The sequence below is a fragment of the Physeter macrocephalus genome, chromosome 2 (assembly GCF_002837175.3).
Source record: "Physeter macrocephalus isolate SW-GA chromosome 2, ASM283717v5, whole genome shotgun sequence".
Taxonomy (NCBI): Eukaryota; Metazoa; Chordata; class Mammalia; order Artiodactyla; family Physeteridae; genus Physeter; species Physeter macrocephalus.
This window is the reverse complement of record NC_041215.1, coordinates 103106736-103124100: the sequence shown is the minus strand read 5'-3', so window position 1 is coordinate 103124100 and position 17365 is coordinate 103106736. Positions and strand designations below refer to the sequence as shown.

Sequence of the window (17365 nt, the reverse complement as noted above, 5' to 3'; positions counted from 1 at the left end):
CAGTGAGAGGCCCGCGTACCGCAAAAAAAAAAAAAAAAAAAAAAAAAAATTAAATCCACCCCTAAGCAGATTTACATTTGGAAGTGTAATGACTTGACAGTTCTAGTTTCTGAGGACGACCTACACAGGATAAGCAAATATGCTTAGAAAAGCCAAGGCGACGTGGCACAGAGACAAAATTGGGACTTGCTTTGTGAATCTGAGTAGATAAGGATGCTGCATGACCGGCCTCATGGGAATATAATGGTTCATCTGCAGCTTGGAGACTAGAGTCTTTCTTGTGGGAAAAGGAATTGCCAGTCCAGTTACTTTGCCCCGGGGAATTAAGAACTGGGATTTCTCTTTCCAGTGACCATCCTTGGTACCCTGGGAGCAAAAGACTTATTTTCTTGAGTAAACCACGGTCTGAGTAAGAGTGCCTGGCCCTGTCTGCTTTTCCTCTCGCACCTGGTGTATTTCCCACAAAGTTTAGAAGCAAAAGTTTCTCCATACCTGATTACCGTTAGTAAGATGATCGATGTGGACAATGTAAAACCAGTATCCTTGTAATGAATTAAACGTGGTTTCAAATTTAAAAGAATACTCTAGAATTAACCTTTTGGAAGTTTCACCTCACATGATTTAATTTTGCCATATTCTTTTTTCCTTGAAAGAAAATAAAACCAAGGAAGCCAGTCTCTGATGAAATTAAATGAAATTGAAAACTAAAGGCTGTGTTTGATAAGCTCTCATTTGACACCTTTTCACTGCTAAACCACAAGGAATCTCTGTTGACACTCCCTAGAGATCAGTGGCCCTTACCTCATAGTCTGAGTGGAAAACCCTTCTTTGATCATTTGACTTTGTTTACCCAGTTTGGACGTTAGGGAATAATAAACCATAATATGTCCGTGGTGTGGTAATTCTAGATACTTTGTCTTTTACCAGAGTGGTTGACTATAATACACTGCTTAAGATTTGCTTTCTATAAAAGGAATATTTGTACTTTTATGTGTTTGATTCACACAGTGCAGTTTTCTCAAGTCCTGTTATTAAGTGGTTACATCCAGAAAGCAAAAAATATGCTGAGGTAGTATTTTGTTGGTGAACATCTAATATTTTCACTAACCATAACTGTCAGATTGTTCTGACTTCTGAGTGCCCCAACTGTAAAAATTATACAGAAAATGTGGCCTATCAAGGAATTCTAAACAGCCCCGTGTGAGACCTCAAACACATGGATTACCTTCTTTCTTCCCCCCACCCCCCTAGTAAAAAATCTAATCCAAACACCCTTTCTCCTTAAATAATTTAAACACTCTTCTTTAAGAAGCTGGAATGCAACATAACTGCAGTGTCACTAGTGCCATTACAATTATGGGGATTTTTCATCTTATACTGAGTCTTGGCTGAGTTGTGTCAGGCAAAATCTCTCTTTTTTGTTCTGGCAAATTTTGACAAAATTGGGTATATATATATATATTTTTTTTAATGGTATCCAAAGATAGAAGAAGTAAAAATTCCTTTATTACCCACTCAAAATTAACATTTGGGAGAGGAACTTCTCCATAATGTATTATAATTTTTCTTAACTTGTTTGTCTTCACTTTTAACCATACACTTGAAACATTGAATAGTTTCCTCTGTCATTTTTAGTGTTATTTTTATATTTTAATTGGAAGATGTTTATTCACACTAAAATGAATTTTTGTTCAAAACTTTTAAGCAGAATAATTTTTGTTTTTTTCTCAATTTTCCACCTAAACAGCAGTAAGGGCATGTTTGTTATATGTTAGACTCAGGGGTTTGTGATTTGTGGATCAGAGTTCATTTTTATGTATGCATTTTCTCATCCAAAGAATAAATACAACAGGACCTATCGCCATTGTGAGATTAGTTTGTTATTGTTTGTAAGAAACAAGAAGTCCAAAGGATGGCGAACCACTTTGAATACATACTGAATATAGGATTTGAATGATTAAATTTAACATACAACCCCCAACTCACATCATATAATCTGTATGTAAATCAGGAAGAATGATGCTTTAGTTCAATGAAGCTTATATAATTTATTGAGATCCTATGACTTAAAGTGTACACATTCTTTCCCCCCATATCATCTTTGTTTCTAAGTCATTCTTTACCAAGTAGGTGTTTTCCAGTTATTTTTGTCATTGGATTTCTAAATAGTAAGAGATTTCTAAGTGGTTTGAATTTTGACTCTAGTGCTTTACCTCAGAAATCATTATTTTAAGTCTTCGTTGATGCAGTTCTTGGCTGCCTACATGATGTCTGTTCTTGTAGAATATATATATTCTCTACCTCCTTTAACTTAACATGTTTTCACATAAAAGGAATTGAAGCTCTGCTCTAGTTAAACTTGTTGGATGAAATTTATTTATCTGAAGCAGTTTCTGTACAAGCATAACTCAGAGATATTGCCAGTTCAGTTTCAGACCACCACAATAAAGCGAATATCAGAATAAAGCAAGCCAGTGTATATGAAAATGATGTTTACACTATACTGTAGTCTATTAGTTGTGCAGGAGCATTTTGTCTTAAAAAGAAAAAAAACAATGTATATACCTTAATTTAAAAATACTTTACTGCTAAAAAAATGCTACCCATCATCTGACAACGTGGGGTTGCCACAAACATTCAATCTGTAAAAAACGCAATATCTGAGAAGTACAATAAAGCAAAGCTCAATAATGTATTCTATTCTTTTAAGCTTACCTTGAATCTGTTTTAAAAAGTCAAATTTCAGAGCTTACTGGGTCATGTATCACTGGCATTTGATGAAGTTGTTTTCATTTGGTTTACATTTTACTTCACTTGAGAATTATTTAGCCAACTGGATTAACTGTTTAGGAATTCTAATGGATCATTCTTATCCTGAACCTTTGCACATCTTTCTCTCTTGCCCTTTTGCCATTGATGAAGTGTCATGAATTTCCACGTTGGTTCTTTTAATACCATTATGAATTCCAGGGACGTATATCATCCTAACGTTTTACACTCTTCATTATCTTTAACACAACTTTAACTTGATGTGGGAGCTCTTCTTTCATCCATGCTGGAGCAAAAGCCACTCTTTTCTCAACTATACCAATGAAACAAGTCATGCAGTCATTTAGAAATCAGAATCCCAGAGGTAACTGTCAGCTCTGGTCATGTTACTCTTTACTCATTTTAACTCAAATATAAGGTCTTTAAAGACACTTTAATATTATCTGTACCTTGAATCTGATCTTCAAAAGATAGGCCTTCTCTCTTCATTTTGAGGCAAAATCTTGTGTTTTGAGACGACATTGTGAAAGGTGGTGGAGGTGTATGGAAACAGGAGGAAATGGATGCTCATGGGTGTCGGGCAAATGGGATTGGGGTAGGTGGGCTGGGAGATGGTTTCTCCCGGGAAGAAGGGCACATGGTTGTGGCCTGGACTTTCCTGAAGAGTCTGCTCTTCCTGAATTCTCCCATGAATTCTGTTATGTTTGTGGAATGATTTTGGTCACGTTAGGTCCTAAATGGGCAAATAAACCTATTTATCATATGACGCTGATGAAGGGAAAGTTATAATTGCCATTAGGTTCAATATATGTCTATGTTTTATCTCTCTTACATTCTAATAGGAGAGAGAATTGTTTTTTATGTGTCAGGGAGTCTATCTGATTGAAATATGGCTACTCATCTTGACCCTGCTTAATTTGCTATCAGCTCATCTCCTTATATTGGAAAAGCAGCTCACCCAGCTAGCTACCTCTTCAGGGTTTACAGATTCTGGCCACTCCCCAAAGTCAGATTGATGACTATGACACATTTTTTAACCCAAACCATACCAAAGTCTTTGGTATAGTTGTTCTCAATTTGTTACCAAAGAGGAAATGATATAAGCCAAAGGCTGTTTTAAGAAGCTTCCTCTAAACCCCCAAGTTTATTTTAACAGATTATTGTGTCACAGCTTTTATGCTTTTATCTTTGGCCAAAGTGTGTATTTTGAGAAACAATTATTAAACTGCATTAAAAACATACACGATGTTCCAATACCATCTTGGTTACAATATTAAAGGAAACTCAGACTAAGGCTGGATGAAATTGAACACATATTTCCATGTTAGACTTCCTACCATTTTGCTTGTTTGTATTGATTTCTCTCGACATGGTCTTCTTTTATTGAACTCTACTCTTTTTTTTTTTTTTGGTTCTTATTCTCTCCCCCGACCCCCAAACCCCAACCCCCAACCCCCTTCCCATAGCTGTATGTGCTAAGAGCAATTGTAAAAGGAGACCAACTTATATTAAACCTGCCTGGAGTCAAAATGTAATCTAACACCTGTAGTCCGCAATTTGTCATCGCTTCATGGATACTTTTTTTTTTTAATAACATATTTCCTGAGTTTTGACCTTTGGATACTGTATAATCCAAAAAAAGCAACAAAACTAAACCACGGTTTTTAATAAGTCTTATAATGTTAGGATGTGAAATTAGAACCATAAGAGCCAACTCGAGTAACATCATTTGAAGTTAGAAATAGTGCTGAGTTGTGTACCTAGGCAGATATGTTTTGCCTGTGAAAATGTCTCTGAGAGATAAAGTCAAGAGGCAAATCGTAATGCATGTGTACTTTCTCCTACACTCATTCTTTCACACTTTCCTTGGTGACTGAGATCAAGTAAGGATGTTATTAACTGTAAGGTCCATTTTGTATTTTATAGTAAAGTGTTTGGTTTTCATTAGGGGAAAGACAAGGCTATGTAGTCAAAGCGATTCATGTGGTACAGAGTTTTCAAACTTTTTGGTGTCAGGGTCCCCTTTCACTCTTACTATTAAGGACTCCAAAAATGTGCATATCTATCAATATTTACCATATTAGAAATTAGTTCTGAGAAATCTTTTAAATGTTTGTCTGAAAATAATTATAAATAATATTTATGTGTAAATAATATATTTTTATGAAGATAACTATCTCCAAAACAAACAAAAAGAGTACCATTGTTTTACATATATGTTTGCAAATCCTTTTTTTTTTTTTTTTTTTTTGCGGTACGCGGGCCTCTCACTGTTGTGGCCTCTCCCGTTGCGGAGCACAGGCTCCAGACGCGCAGGCTCAGCGGCCGTGGCTCACGGGCCCAGCCGCTCCGCGGCATGTGGGATCTTCCCGGACCGGGGCATGAACCCGTGTCCCCTGCATCGGCAGGCGGACTCACAACCACTGCGCCACCAGGGAAGCCCCCGCAGATACTTTTAATGTCTGACTTAATGGAAGACAACTGGATTCTCATAACTGCTTCTCATTCATTCTGATACAAAGTGTAATTTTGGTTGAAGTAAATGAAGAAAATCAAGCGTCACACAGACCTGCAATTAGAAAAGGAAGGGATATTTTAATAGCCTTCCCAGGAAATTATGATCATTCTTCAATACAAAACTCTACAAGTGGTAGTTTTTTAAAGGTTAGCTGCAAAGTAGAATCTAAAATCATATCTGAACTTTCATACCTTTTTACATTATAATTCATTGGTCTGCCTTGCACTTTGAATGGATCTTTTACCTATTCATAATTTTATAATATCATGTAATGCTCATTTAGAAAATATTGATATATTGAGTTATTCAGATCTTCTAAATGTTGACACATTTCATTGTATGACATATTTTTAAAAATTTCTTAAATCACCACCAGTATCATCAGGGAAGTCTTTAAGTATTAGGGAACTGTTAAGCTTTTAGTGGAAGCTACAAGTTTTCCAAAATTCTGATTTTTGCTTGAAAGGTAAAATTTAATCATTGGCAACAAATACTACCAGATTTTTTTTTTTTTTGAATTGACAGGCTTACTTTATTTTTAAGAAAATATCTGCCACATAACCAAGTCTGAATAATCATAGTTTGCCTGTTGGTTGTTCTTTCAAGTAAAAATGATATTTATTCCAAGACAAAGGTGCTAGTTCAGCTCTCAGCTCATACAGTCTCACAAATGCTTTCTCGTGAGAACCATCTTAACTTCAGTATGCCACAGAAGTGCATTATGTGTACTTCCCAGTTCCTCACACAGACTATTAAAATGAAGTATACTCAAGAGTTGAGATTTAATATAATTAATACCACATTACTGCTTCATCAAGGATATTCTTTTTGGTTTTTTTTTCATCGACACGGCTCAGAATAAAAGGGAGACAAAAAAAAGAAAGAAAGAAAGAAGAAGATAAAATAAAATAAAATAAAGTTATTAAACTAAAAAATATTTAAAAAATTTTTTTTTTTTTTTTTTTTTTTTTTTTTTTTTGCGGTACGCGGACCCCTCCCTGCCGCGGCCTCTCCCATTGCGGAGCACAGGCTCCGGACGCGCAGGCTCAGCGGCCATGGCTCACGGGCCCAGCCGCTCCGCGGCATGTGGGATCTTCCCAGACCGGGGCACGAACCCGTGTGCTCTGCATCGGCAGGCGGACTCTCAACCACTGCGCCACCAGGGAAGCCCGATCAAGGATATTCTTAAATGAAAGTTGCATTTTTACTGTGTGTATGTGGCAGTGAAGAATACAACTACTGGTGAAGTTTGGTGCCACTGACTTGACTTATGCTAACAGGCCAGCAGTTTCCCCACCCTTGCTTTTGTACCATCAGTACAAGTTTTAGCACCGTCAAAGAGGCAACTAATGTCTCAGTTTTGCTATGAAAATAGTTTTGATTCATGGACCTCTCTGTGGGGATATCGGGATTCCCGCAGGGGACCGTGGATCACATTTCTAGAACCGATAAAGGAGGTCATCTTAAGAGGATCCCAGGCTGTGCATATAGAAGGTGTCACCCTGAAAGGGATTATGATTATGAGGTGTAATTCCATGTGACAGATGCTTTAGTGGCAACTTCCACGTGCTAGGTGCCATGTGGAAGAACTAAGATGTGTGCAGTGTATGAATGAAAGAAATAAGACAACTTATTGGTGGACTTTCTCCTTTGTAGATCTGTAGATTTTTGGAGTGAAAAGGACAGACGAATCTCTGAATTTGTTGCTAATTTTCATAATAAGTGTAGTTACAGAAAACTATGTGAGGCATTATACTGCTGATTCTTAAATCCTCCTCTCAGTTTTTAATGACAGAAACTACTTCCGGAAACCTTACTTATGACAAGAACTCTGCTAAGTGCTTAGCATGCATTTTCTCACTTAATCCTCATAAAACTACAAGGAAGATTTTACAGATTAACAAACACTGTGGCTCTAAGAAAGAAACTTGCTCACAGCTGCAAGGCTAGTAATCAGATGTGCTTTTGGGGACAAAGATTGGATTCAAAACCAGAACTTTGTGACCTCACAACTCCTGCTAACAAGGTTTATGTAAAAGCAATCTTAAGGATTATGTGATGCCTTGCAGTTGTTTTTAACACAAAAAAAATGGTTAAAAAAAAATTATATATATATATATATATTTGCTCTCAGATACCTGCTAGATGTAAGTTCCTGTAATGAGTGACAGTTTCTTTACTTTTAAAACATAGTTTTGCTAAAAATGAATAATTGAAAGAAAAAACAATAAGTTGTACAGAACAAAAATAGTAACTGGTCTGCAATTAAAGAAAGAGAGAATATGGACTTAATCCAGTGCAGCAGAACAAAGACGTACTGAGCACTTATGTGTGCCAGTATGTAGTTAATAGTCCAATAATGAGATAGATGTATAATAGTTGCATTAATTATTAATTACTAACGCTAAATTCTCCCCACTGAGGTTTTGAGCTAAAATTAGTAGTCTTAAATGCTGATTGTGAAAAAAAGGGAAAATTAGGGGGTAAATCTAGGTTGCTGAAACTTAAGGCAAATATCTCAGTTATACGGTATTTTATATATAGTATATTTAAAAAATAGCAGCACTTATTCATTTAACAAATTCTAATTGAGTTATGCATGAGGGCTTTCCAGTTGTGCTAACCAATTGTTCTTATTGCCTGGTAAATATATTTTCTCAGGATTTTTAGGGGAAGAATACTTTCCTTCTTCAGATCAACTGTATTACACTCTGCTATTTTAGAGGAGGTAAAATTAAACAAGTAAAAATAATTCTGATATTAACTCAAATGCGGTTAGAAGTCATCTCCTATTGATGCACATCACCATGTAGGACCTGAAGCTCTGGTGAGGCTCAGTCCTATGGGTGAGGCTTGTCAGAGAGAGGGGGATGTGGCCACCTGGGAGCCGATTTTAACCTATTACCTATTACCGCACTGGATCAGCCCACCCTATACAGTCACCTCCTTAATAATTTCTCATTTTCTCTATATAAAAAAGACCACAAAGTCTTGGCATATTATAAGTAATCCAGTTCACCCCATAATGATACAGTGAATTATATACTTTCCTAAACTTAATCATTTAGGATCTCACTTCCTTCCCTGCAGGCAAAAGCCATTATTTTTTACACATGGCTTCCAGCTGGTTTTCATTGAGGCCTTCAAAATCTATTTGAACACTGAGCAGTTTAAGAAGAGCTGCTTTATCTTTCTTAGCTTTTGTCACAGTACCATTTTGTCCTTGTGTTTTTAAAATTTTCAGTTTCGAAGGCAGAACAACAACATATATCCTTATTACGATTGTGTTTTGTCACTGGGCAAGGAGGTGTTGGGTTTTATTGAGAAGTTGATATCTCTTTTGAATATATTTACAACCTTTCTTTCTTCATCGTCATCTTCATGTTCATTTATACACATGTATGTCATATTTCAGCCTGATGAGATTTTAGTGAATAAATAGGAAGGCAAGACTTATTAAACTTTTAAGTTTCTATTTGATTATGTCTTACCCATAACTTGTTCATCAACACCCAACTGGTGGAGACAGGACTCCTTACTAGAAAGCTTTGTAAATTAATAAGTCCAGTTACTGTAGACACTCCATAAATATTTGATCAATGGAATTTTTTTTTTTACTCAACCCAAGGTCGATGGTTTTAAACATAATTTCTTTTAGACATGATAAGCACTTCTGATGAAGAAGGCAGCCATCAGTTAAATGTAAGTTTACCATTCTCTCTTTTTTTTTTCCAATTTATTTATTTATTTATTTATTTGTTTGTTTGTTTGTTTATTTATTTATTTATTTATTTATTTATTTATTTTGGCTGCATCGGGTCTTCATTGCTGCGAGCAGGCTTTCTCTACTTGCGGCGAGCAGGAGCTACTCTTCGTTGCGGTGCGCGGGCTTCTCGTTGCGGTGGCTTCTCTTGTTGCGGGGCATGGGATCTAGGCATGAGGGCTTCAGTAGTCATGGCACGTGGGTTCAGTAGTTGTGGCTCGCAGGCCCTAGAGCACAGACTCACTAGTTGTGGCACATGGGCTTAGTTGCTCCGTGGCATGTGGGATCTTCCCGGACCAGGGCTCGAACCTATGTCCCCTGCATTGGCAGGCAGATTCTGAACCACTGCGCCACCGGGGAAGTCCCCGTTCTCTTGAGGATAGAAGCGCCGATGCATCCTTCTGGTTGTTTTTATGATAGTGTTGCTATTTGTGATACTATGTTGAAAGTCCAGTAATATATTGATATTATGAGCTGAGTATTTCTTACTTAGTATGTGGATACATGAATATTTCTCTTCTCTCTAGCGTTAGTGGTGGTTTCAAATCCTACTGTGTTTTGGGCTAGATCAGAGGACATGACTGCAGGTCATAGTAAGGGTAGACCTTACTGACAGTAGAATGCCAAGGCCCTGCTGCTCTGGCTCTGGCCCTGGCAGCCCCTCAGTTGTCATTTCTCTCTAGCGGAGGGCTGTCCGAGCTACTCCTGTGATGGCAATGCTGGTGGCAATGTGCTGTACCTGTGCTGTCTAGTATGGTATTGCACAGGGTGGTTATCTAGCACTGGAAATGTGGCTCATGTGACTGAGGGAACTCAGCTTTTTCTTTTTTTAGTTTTAATGAATTTAGATGTCAATAGCCGAATGCGGCTAGTATCTGTTGTACTGGGTGGCACGTCTCTAACACGCTGCCTTCCTTGCTGTTCTTCAAATATACCAAGTGTACTCCTGCCTCCCTGCCTTTTCGCTTGCTGTTTCCCTTGGTCTGGGATGCTCTTTTTCATGGTTTGGTCCTCACTTCCTTCAGGCCTCTGCTCAAAGCCTACCTCCTTAGGGAGCCTTCCTTGAACCACCAAATCTAAAATAACTTCCTCTGCCCCCAGTTCTCCTCCTTATGCTTGGCTCTATTTTTGCTTATAGTATTTATTACTACCTGATATCTTATTTGTGGTCTGTCTCCTCTACTCTAGAGCCTTTGTTCAATTTTCTTATGTGATCTTGCTCACAGAAGACAGGAGAACATAATGTTTAAGGGCATGGGATTTAAAATCAGATATGTTTTAGATATCCAATCCTGCTAATTAGAAGCTATGAGGCCTCACACAAATTACCTATCCTCTCTGAACCCCAGTTTTCTCATCATAAATGGAGTAAAAATGCTTACTCTAGGATTACTGTGAAAATAAAATATATTTACAGCATTTAGGCTAGTGTTAGGCTCATAATAAACTTTACATGAATGCCAGCACCTGTTATTAATATTAATAGTATTATCATTATTATTGAATCTACCTTGATATTTCACTGCTGCGAACCCTAAGAAACTAACAATAGAAGCTACAAAAAAAGAAAGAGGCTTTTAAATAAACCTTTTAAAACTCTCTTTGTAGAAATTATCAATATCAGAAATGAATTGCTGACCAGATTAATTTAAGTTCAGTTGTGATGGAGAAAAATCCAAACCAAAATGAGATAGGATGAATTGTCAGGCTTCAGTTTGCAAAGGTCAAGAGGAAAGGGATGGATAGCTATCTTTGCAGAATGATATATTCTGTTATTTGGGAAAGTCATGTGAAGAGAGATGAGAGACTTTAGGAATAGAAAGGTCAACTGCTGGGCCCATTTTGAAAAAGGGGAAAAAGGATGAGTCTGGAAAGTGTGCAGGCTTGGGCAGATTTACATAAATATCTGGGTAGCTGCTCCATTATACTTACCTTTTTAAAAAAATACCAGAAAACAATAATCTGGGCTTGGGAAGAACTTGTTAGGAAAGAGCATATCTCTGTTCAGTTGGCAGGGCATCCTCTGTCTTGGTTGCAGTAATTGTAAATTTTGTGGTTTCAAAAAGTCAATCAGCCAGAAATATATGCCTGAACTGTCAGATGAGCTGAGGAACAGGATGGCGTGTAGTCCATCCAGCAGGAATCAATGACATGGCCTCAGGGCACTGGCTGGGGACAAGGACCAAACTTGAGTCATTCTAGTTAACAAACAAGGAGTTTCAAACATCTCTGAGAAGTTCGGACAGAAAAACTAAAATTCAGTTCAGTGGGTGTTCAGAAACCTGTCCTATGAAGAAGAGACTAAAAGAGTTGGCATTAGTTAGTCAAGATGTGGGAAAGTGCAGAAAAGGTGACTTGATCCTGCTGTTTAGATGGAGGGTTTGGGGAGAGCATTTGGACTGATTTCCCCGCCTGAGGAATACCACACTGTAAGCAGTAGGCCCTACTCTGTTTTTGTTCAGAGTATTCACACCACTGGAAGAAGCACTACACGACAGTAAGAAGAATTTCCTGATTGTTTGTCATAATAATAAGCTACTGCAGGTGGCTAGTGAGGAAATGTATGCAGTTCTTTTTGCTAAAAATTATAGAAGACAATAAATAACTCTCTGCCTGGAGTAATCAGAACATTTCAGGGGAATGAAGATAGTTGGGACAGAGTAACTTGGGGACTCTTTTCATCTCAGATATTATGAATATTGTGCTCCTTCCTATCTGCTTGAAGATGCCAGAAATATTATTTAACCTTCTTCAGGCAAATATCGTCATGCCTCCCAGCTCAATGTAGAACATTGTCTGACCTGACACAGGATATCTCACTTTGTAGATCATTTTCGTTGCTGCTAGCTCTCTGAGAAACATCTTCCTCTCCTACGATGGCCGCGACATTGTCATTGTTCCGTGGAAACCAACTATCTTAGACTGACAGCTCTCTGTGTTTAAAATGTCCAATGTTGAGGGTGTTCCTGAGATGCTCCATGTTCCTAGGTTGTTCTGGATCCAAGTAGCACCTTCACAAGGAACTGTGAGGACTAAATGAGTTAATCCATGTAAAGTTCTTAAAACTGCCTGGCACAGAGTAAGCGTTCAGTAAGTGGGAGCTACTATGATTACTGTTTCTGCATTTCGTGTGTGGCTTCTCTGTATCCGTGTGTTACTACTGCTAGGTTCAAAGTTAGAGGTGGGGGGTGAAATAGGCCAATTGGTGGTACCTCAGGAGAAGAACAAACCCTATCATGCAGAAAGATTATAGTAACTTCAAGGTATAGTTTTGGAAAATCTCTTTAAATCTCACCAATGCACGATGGAAAACCCCTAAAGAACCAATCTAATTATTTAATTAAGTGGAACCATTATGCTGACTTTTACTACAGAAGGCAAGCATAATTTTAAAAATGGGGCATTTTAATTCTCTTTTGTTTTCCAATTAACACAGTTGCTCTAAAAGCGGGTCCTTGTGCTTGTATACATGTTCTATGAGTACATATTCCTATGTGATTTCAGTCTCTCTCTCTCCTTCTTACCGACCCCCCCCGCAAAAAATCTTCTCCTGTTGATGTAGAGGTTCATTTATTACAGTGCTCAAGCTGCCCAGATTACAACCTCAGAGCAAATATCTTCCTGCCATCAAAGCTGCCATGAGCAGCGTGGGTCCACCGTGCAGATCTCCTCTCCCTGCCAGCTATAATTAGGATGTTGAAGTAGTGGAGCTCTCACTTTTTTGCTGATGGCAGCTTACCACAGCAGACCACATGCGTTTACTCTTAGTTGAAAGGGGTAAAGAAAATGCCAAGAACATTCATTTTAATTGGTCGACACTATATGAACCTTTAGTGCCACTGTTTATGGTCTTCCGTTTTAGATTTCTTTCTGCCACCAGACATCAGCTTATTATAATGGGTATTCTTATTTGCATTTGATTATCCTTTTTATTGTTAATTTGATTGTTACTTGTTATGAATTATTATTTTAAAAGTTTCATCCTCTTCTGTTACCTAAGTAACAGTGTCATCTGCCCTAATATCTATTAAATTCTACAGAAAAGACTGACATTTTCACATCGGTAAGAAATTCGTTTTTCATCAGGTAGTCCCTGAGACTAGGATAAATGGCAGAGGTCGTTTTCTTAAATGCTTGCTTTGATGTTGATGTTTTGTAGTTTAAAAAAAAATTTGTCATCTGGGTAGTGTGTGGTGGTGCTGGTAGTGGTGGTACCAATGTTTCTCTCGTGTAACTGGACATGTTTTCTTCATTGATTGGACTGAGCTCCCCCTGAACTTTGGAAAATGTTTAATTTGTTACTCTAACATGGAAAACACCACCTAAAATAGGAGAGAATGGTAAAAGAGAAACATGTGTTTTTTAAAAAGTGAACTCACTATTCTTAAAGGTCTTGGGAACTTCCAGGACGTCAGACACTGATCTGAGTGGAGGAAATTCGGTCTTTGCCTTTGGAGTTGACATACTACTTTCTAATGGGGACCTTCATGGTAACCTTTTACTGTGATAGCACTGCTGCTGATGTTGCAAGGTGTGAGAGCGGCTGAGTTCCTCTCCAGGGTCCCCTGCACCCTCTCCAGGAAACCCTTCTCACATAAGCCTCTGAAGGGGACAGGGGCGAGTTGTTTGGACAATCTCCTCTGTATTGCTTTCTCTTTCTTTAGTCAGATTGAAAAAGTTCACAAATAAATATTAAAATGGGAAACTATTTCATGCAGAGATGACTCTGAAGAAGCAGTTATGAGGATCAAGAATAAGCTTGCCTAACTAGTGTCAAATGACAAAACTAAACCAATGTAGTAATCAGTTTGATGTCCTTTATTCAAGGGGAACAATCCATGGGTTGTAGGGGGTACAGTTCCTCACAAGCAGTGGAACACTCTTCCGGAGGGATTTTGGGCCAGTTTTATAGAGCGTTAGAAGTGGCGACACAGAAGACAGGGCATGATTGTCTGGGGTTGCATATCTGACCTTATTTAGAAAGACCAGAGAACAAAGAAGTAAGTACGGAGCCCAGAGCTGGCGTTGCGTTTGGGGATTTGCTGACAGGATACTGTGTTTCTGGTCGAGCAGAGCATTTATAGCAACATGAAAGTTCAATCTGCTGATGTGGCACCCCAGGCAGGAGTGGCTCCAACTTGGATCTAGTATTTAAATACTAGAGGTTTTTTTTTTTTTTTTTTTTTGGTTTTGTTTTGTTTTCTAATGAGTGGGGAATAGGTAGAAATGAAAGAGAAATTTAAATTAATTACAACTAGAAAACCTTGACATGAAGGATAACAGAAAAAAAAAGAAGTGGATTGCAGAACAAAGGATGGATGGTTTGTTCTCTAGCCTCTGCTGGACTGGTGGCTAGGATTCCTGGTTTTCACCCAGGCTACCCAGGTTCAATTCCTGGGCAGGGAACCAAAATCTTGCTTCAAGCCATCACTCACTGCTGTCTCCTCGACATCAGTAATATTGAGGAGGTCCATTTATATGAGTATAATCTAGTCATTTAAAGGGCATAATTTAATAAAAAAATATGTCTTTAATTTGGAAGTTTTTATATTTTTAAAAAACATTCTTGTTTAAGGATTAAGATCAGGGCTAAAAGAAAATAAACAAAAGTTGTTCCTAATTTTATGGAGAATTGATTTTCTGATTCAAACACTGACTTATTCCACTGTTATACACTAAGAGTAATTATGAGGCTGATATAATAATGACTATCATTTATCGGATGTTTGCCCTAAGCCAGAGGTGAACAAACTCTGGCCCATGGACCAAATCCAGTCTGCCACCTGTTTTTTTTTTTTTTTTAATTAATTAATTAATTTATTTATTTATTTATTTGGCGCGTTGGGTCTTAGTTGTGGCACGCGGGATCTTTCATTGCGGCGCATGGGCTTCTCTCTAGTTGTGGCGTGTGGATTTTTCTCTCTCTAGTTGTGGCGCATGGGCTTAGTTGCCTTGCGGCATGTGGGATCTTAATTCCCATACCAGGGATTGAACCCGAGTCCCCTGCATTGGAAGGCCGATTCTTTACCACTGGACCACCAGGGAAGTCCCTGCCACCTGTTTTTATAAATAAAGTTTATTGGAACGTAGCCATGCTCATTTGTTTATGTTCACACTATAGAGATGAGGTATCACAACAGAGACGGTATGGCCCTGCTAAGGCTAAAATATTTCCTATTTGGCCCTTTGCTGAAAAAGTTTGTCAAACTCTGGTTTAAGGCAAGCACTGTTCTTTACATGCATTATGTCATTTAATCCTTCCAACATCCCTAGGGAGTCAGTGTCTTATCTTTCTTTCATAGATGATGAAATTGAGGCTTAAAGATGTTTAGTGTCTTGCACAAGGACACCCAGCTAAGGGGAAGAGTCTGGACGTGAGCCCGTGTGATCTCATTTGTAGAGCCTGCACTTTTCCTCTGGGTCCCGTTTCTTTGTCATTGGGCTTCAGAGAGGTGGCACACCACGCTGGTTAACAGCAAGGCCCTGGAGCCAGATCCTTTGAATTCGAATGACCTTTGGCTACAAATGACTTAACTTCTTTGTGCCTCAGAACGGAACCATTACTATCATTAACTTCTTGTTTTGTAGGTGAGATTCTGAATCTCCAGAAATTCTTTTAAGTTTTCAGAAGACCTGAACTTACCATGACTACAGCATCACTACAGTGCTAGCTAGACAAGACGTATTTCAGAGGGACGATGGCTTTTGAAAGGTGAGATTGTGAATCACATGTTAATTTTGTTTAAATTTTAATTATCAGGTCCTGCATAGACAGCAGTCTCAGCCAGCCAAGGAGAGCTCCCCTCCCAGAGAAGAAGCGCCTCCCCCGCCTCCTCCGACTGAAGACAGTTGCACCAAAAAGCCTCGGTCTCGCACAAAGATCTCTTTGGAAGCCCTCGGGATCCTCCAAAGCTTCATCCATGATGTGGGCCTGTACCCTGACCAGGAAGCCATCCACACTCTTTCTGCTCAGCTGGATCTCCCCAAACACACTATCATCAAGTTCTTCCAGAACCAGCGGTACCACGTGAAGCATCATGGGAAGCTCAAGGAACACCTGGGCTCGGTGGTGGACGTGGCCGAGTATAAGGACGAGGAGCTGCTGACAGAGTCGGAGGAGAATGACAGCGAGGAAGGCTCGGAGGAGATGTACAAAGTGGAGGCTGAGGAGGAGAATGCGGAGAAAAGCAAGGCTGTGCCTGCTGAAATTGACCAGAGATAATGTGAACTGCCACCGGGCAAAGCAATACATCGGTCCAAGGATTTTCTGTTTTAGTTTCTTTAAAAACCCTTTTTTTTTTTTTGCTTTATTTTATTTTTGTCTTTTTGGGGTCTGTTTTGTTTTCCTTACCTTTTTTTGACATTTCTCTGTTGCACAGGATACACCTGTAGACTGAATAAGTTCAGTATTTCTGAATCAGACATCGCCTTGGCAAAGACACTAAAGTGTTACGCTTTACAATGGACTGGATCATAGTCATTATAATCACAGGAGACTCTGCCTTCATTATCCTTGCACTTATGGGAGAGACACCAGGCAAGTTCCAGGATGAAAAGACCTATGAAATAAATGAAGGAAGCTACAAGTGTGTGTGTATATGTATATGTATATATCTATATATTTACATATATATATTAAATTGCATGGGACAGAGAACTTTACAATCCGAAAGAATAGACTGTGAATTGAGTTCTTAAAGAAGAGACTTGTTTATGTATTAAAAAAACCACTTCACAGTGAGTCGCTTTGGCTTTTTGATAAACTGTGGCCTGCTCTCAGGGTGGGGTGACTATTTTTGAATTCCTATTTATTTTCTGTGTTTGTCCCTGATTTTTTTTTTTTTTTTAATTCTATGGCTTCCTATCTGGCAGCTTGATGGGTAATTTTTGAGGTATGTATTTAACAAAACAAATCAACACTGCCAAAAAAAAAAAAAAAAAAAAAAAAGAAAGGAAGAAAGAAGAAGAAAGTAAAGTGAAAAAAAAAATCAGGGCACCTTAAAATGATACCAGTCAAATGAATCTTAAAGACACAATGCACACTTAAAATGACTCGCATTCCGTTATTCAACTTGTCGTTACTGTAGTGAACAGATGCATTTCTGTGGAATTCCAAATGAGTAAAACTGAAATTCAGTACAGAGAAAACTTGTCCATTAGTGCAGTCTCGATAAAATGACATACTGATGTCAGACAAATGGAATTCACAGTATGAGCCACATTTTATTGTGAAATTTATTTACCTGCTTGTGGCTTCAGATCTTAAAATTAATAAGCCTGCTCATTTAAAACTTGTTTATTGTTGCTGTTTTCTT

General features: G+C 38.3%; 1 protein-coding gene across 1 annotated transcript in view; it reads left to right on the top strand.

Annotated features, from left to right (window-relative positions):
* The window catches only part of SATB2 (SATB homeobox 2), a 200920-nt gene extending 183894 nt beyond the window's left edge, over positions 1 to 17026 (top strand). The window contains exon 10 of the mRNA XM_024124589.2: positions 15811 to 17026. Coding sequence (XP_023980357.1) covers positions 15811 to 16272 — 462 coding nt within the window. The 3' untranslated portion in view covers positions 16273 to 17026. The remainder of the gene's footprint in view (positions 1 to 15810) is intronic.
* The last annotated feature ends 339 nt before the right edge of the window (positions 17027 to 17365 follow it).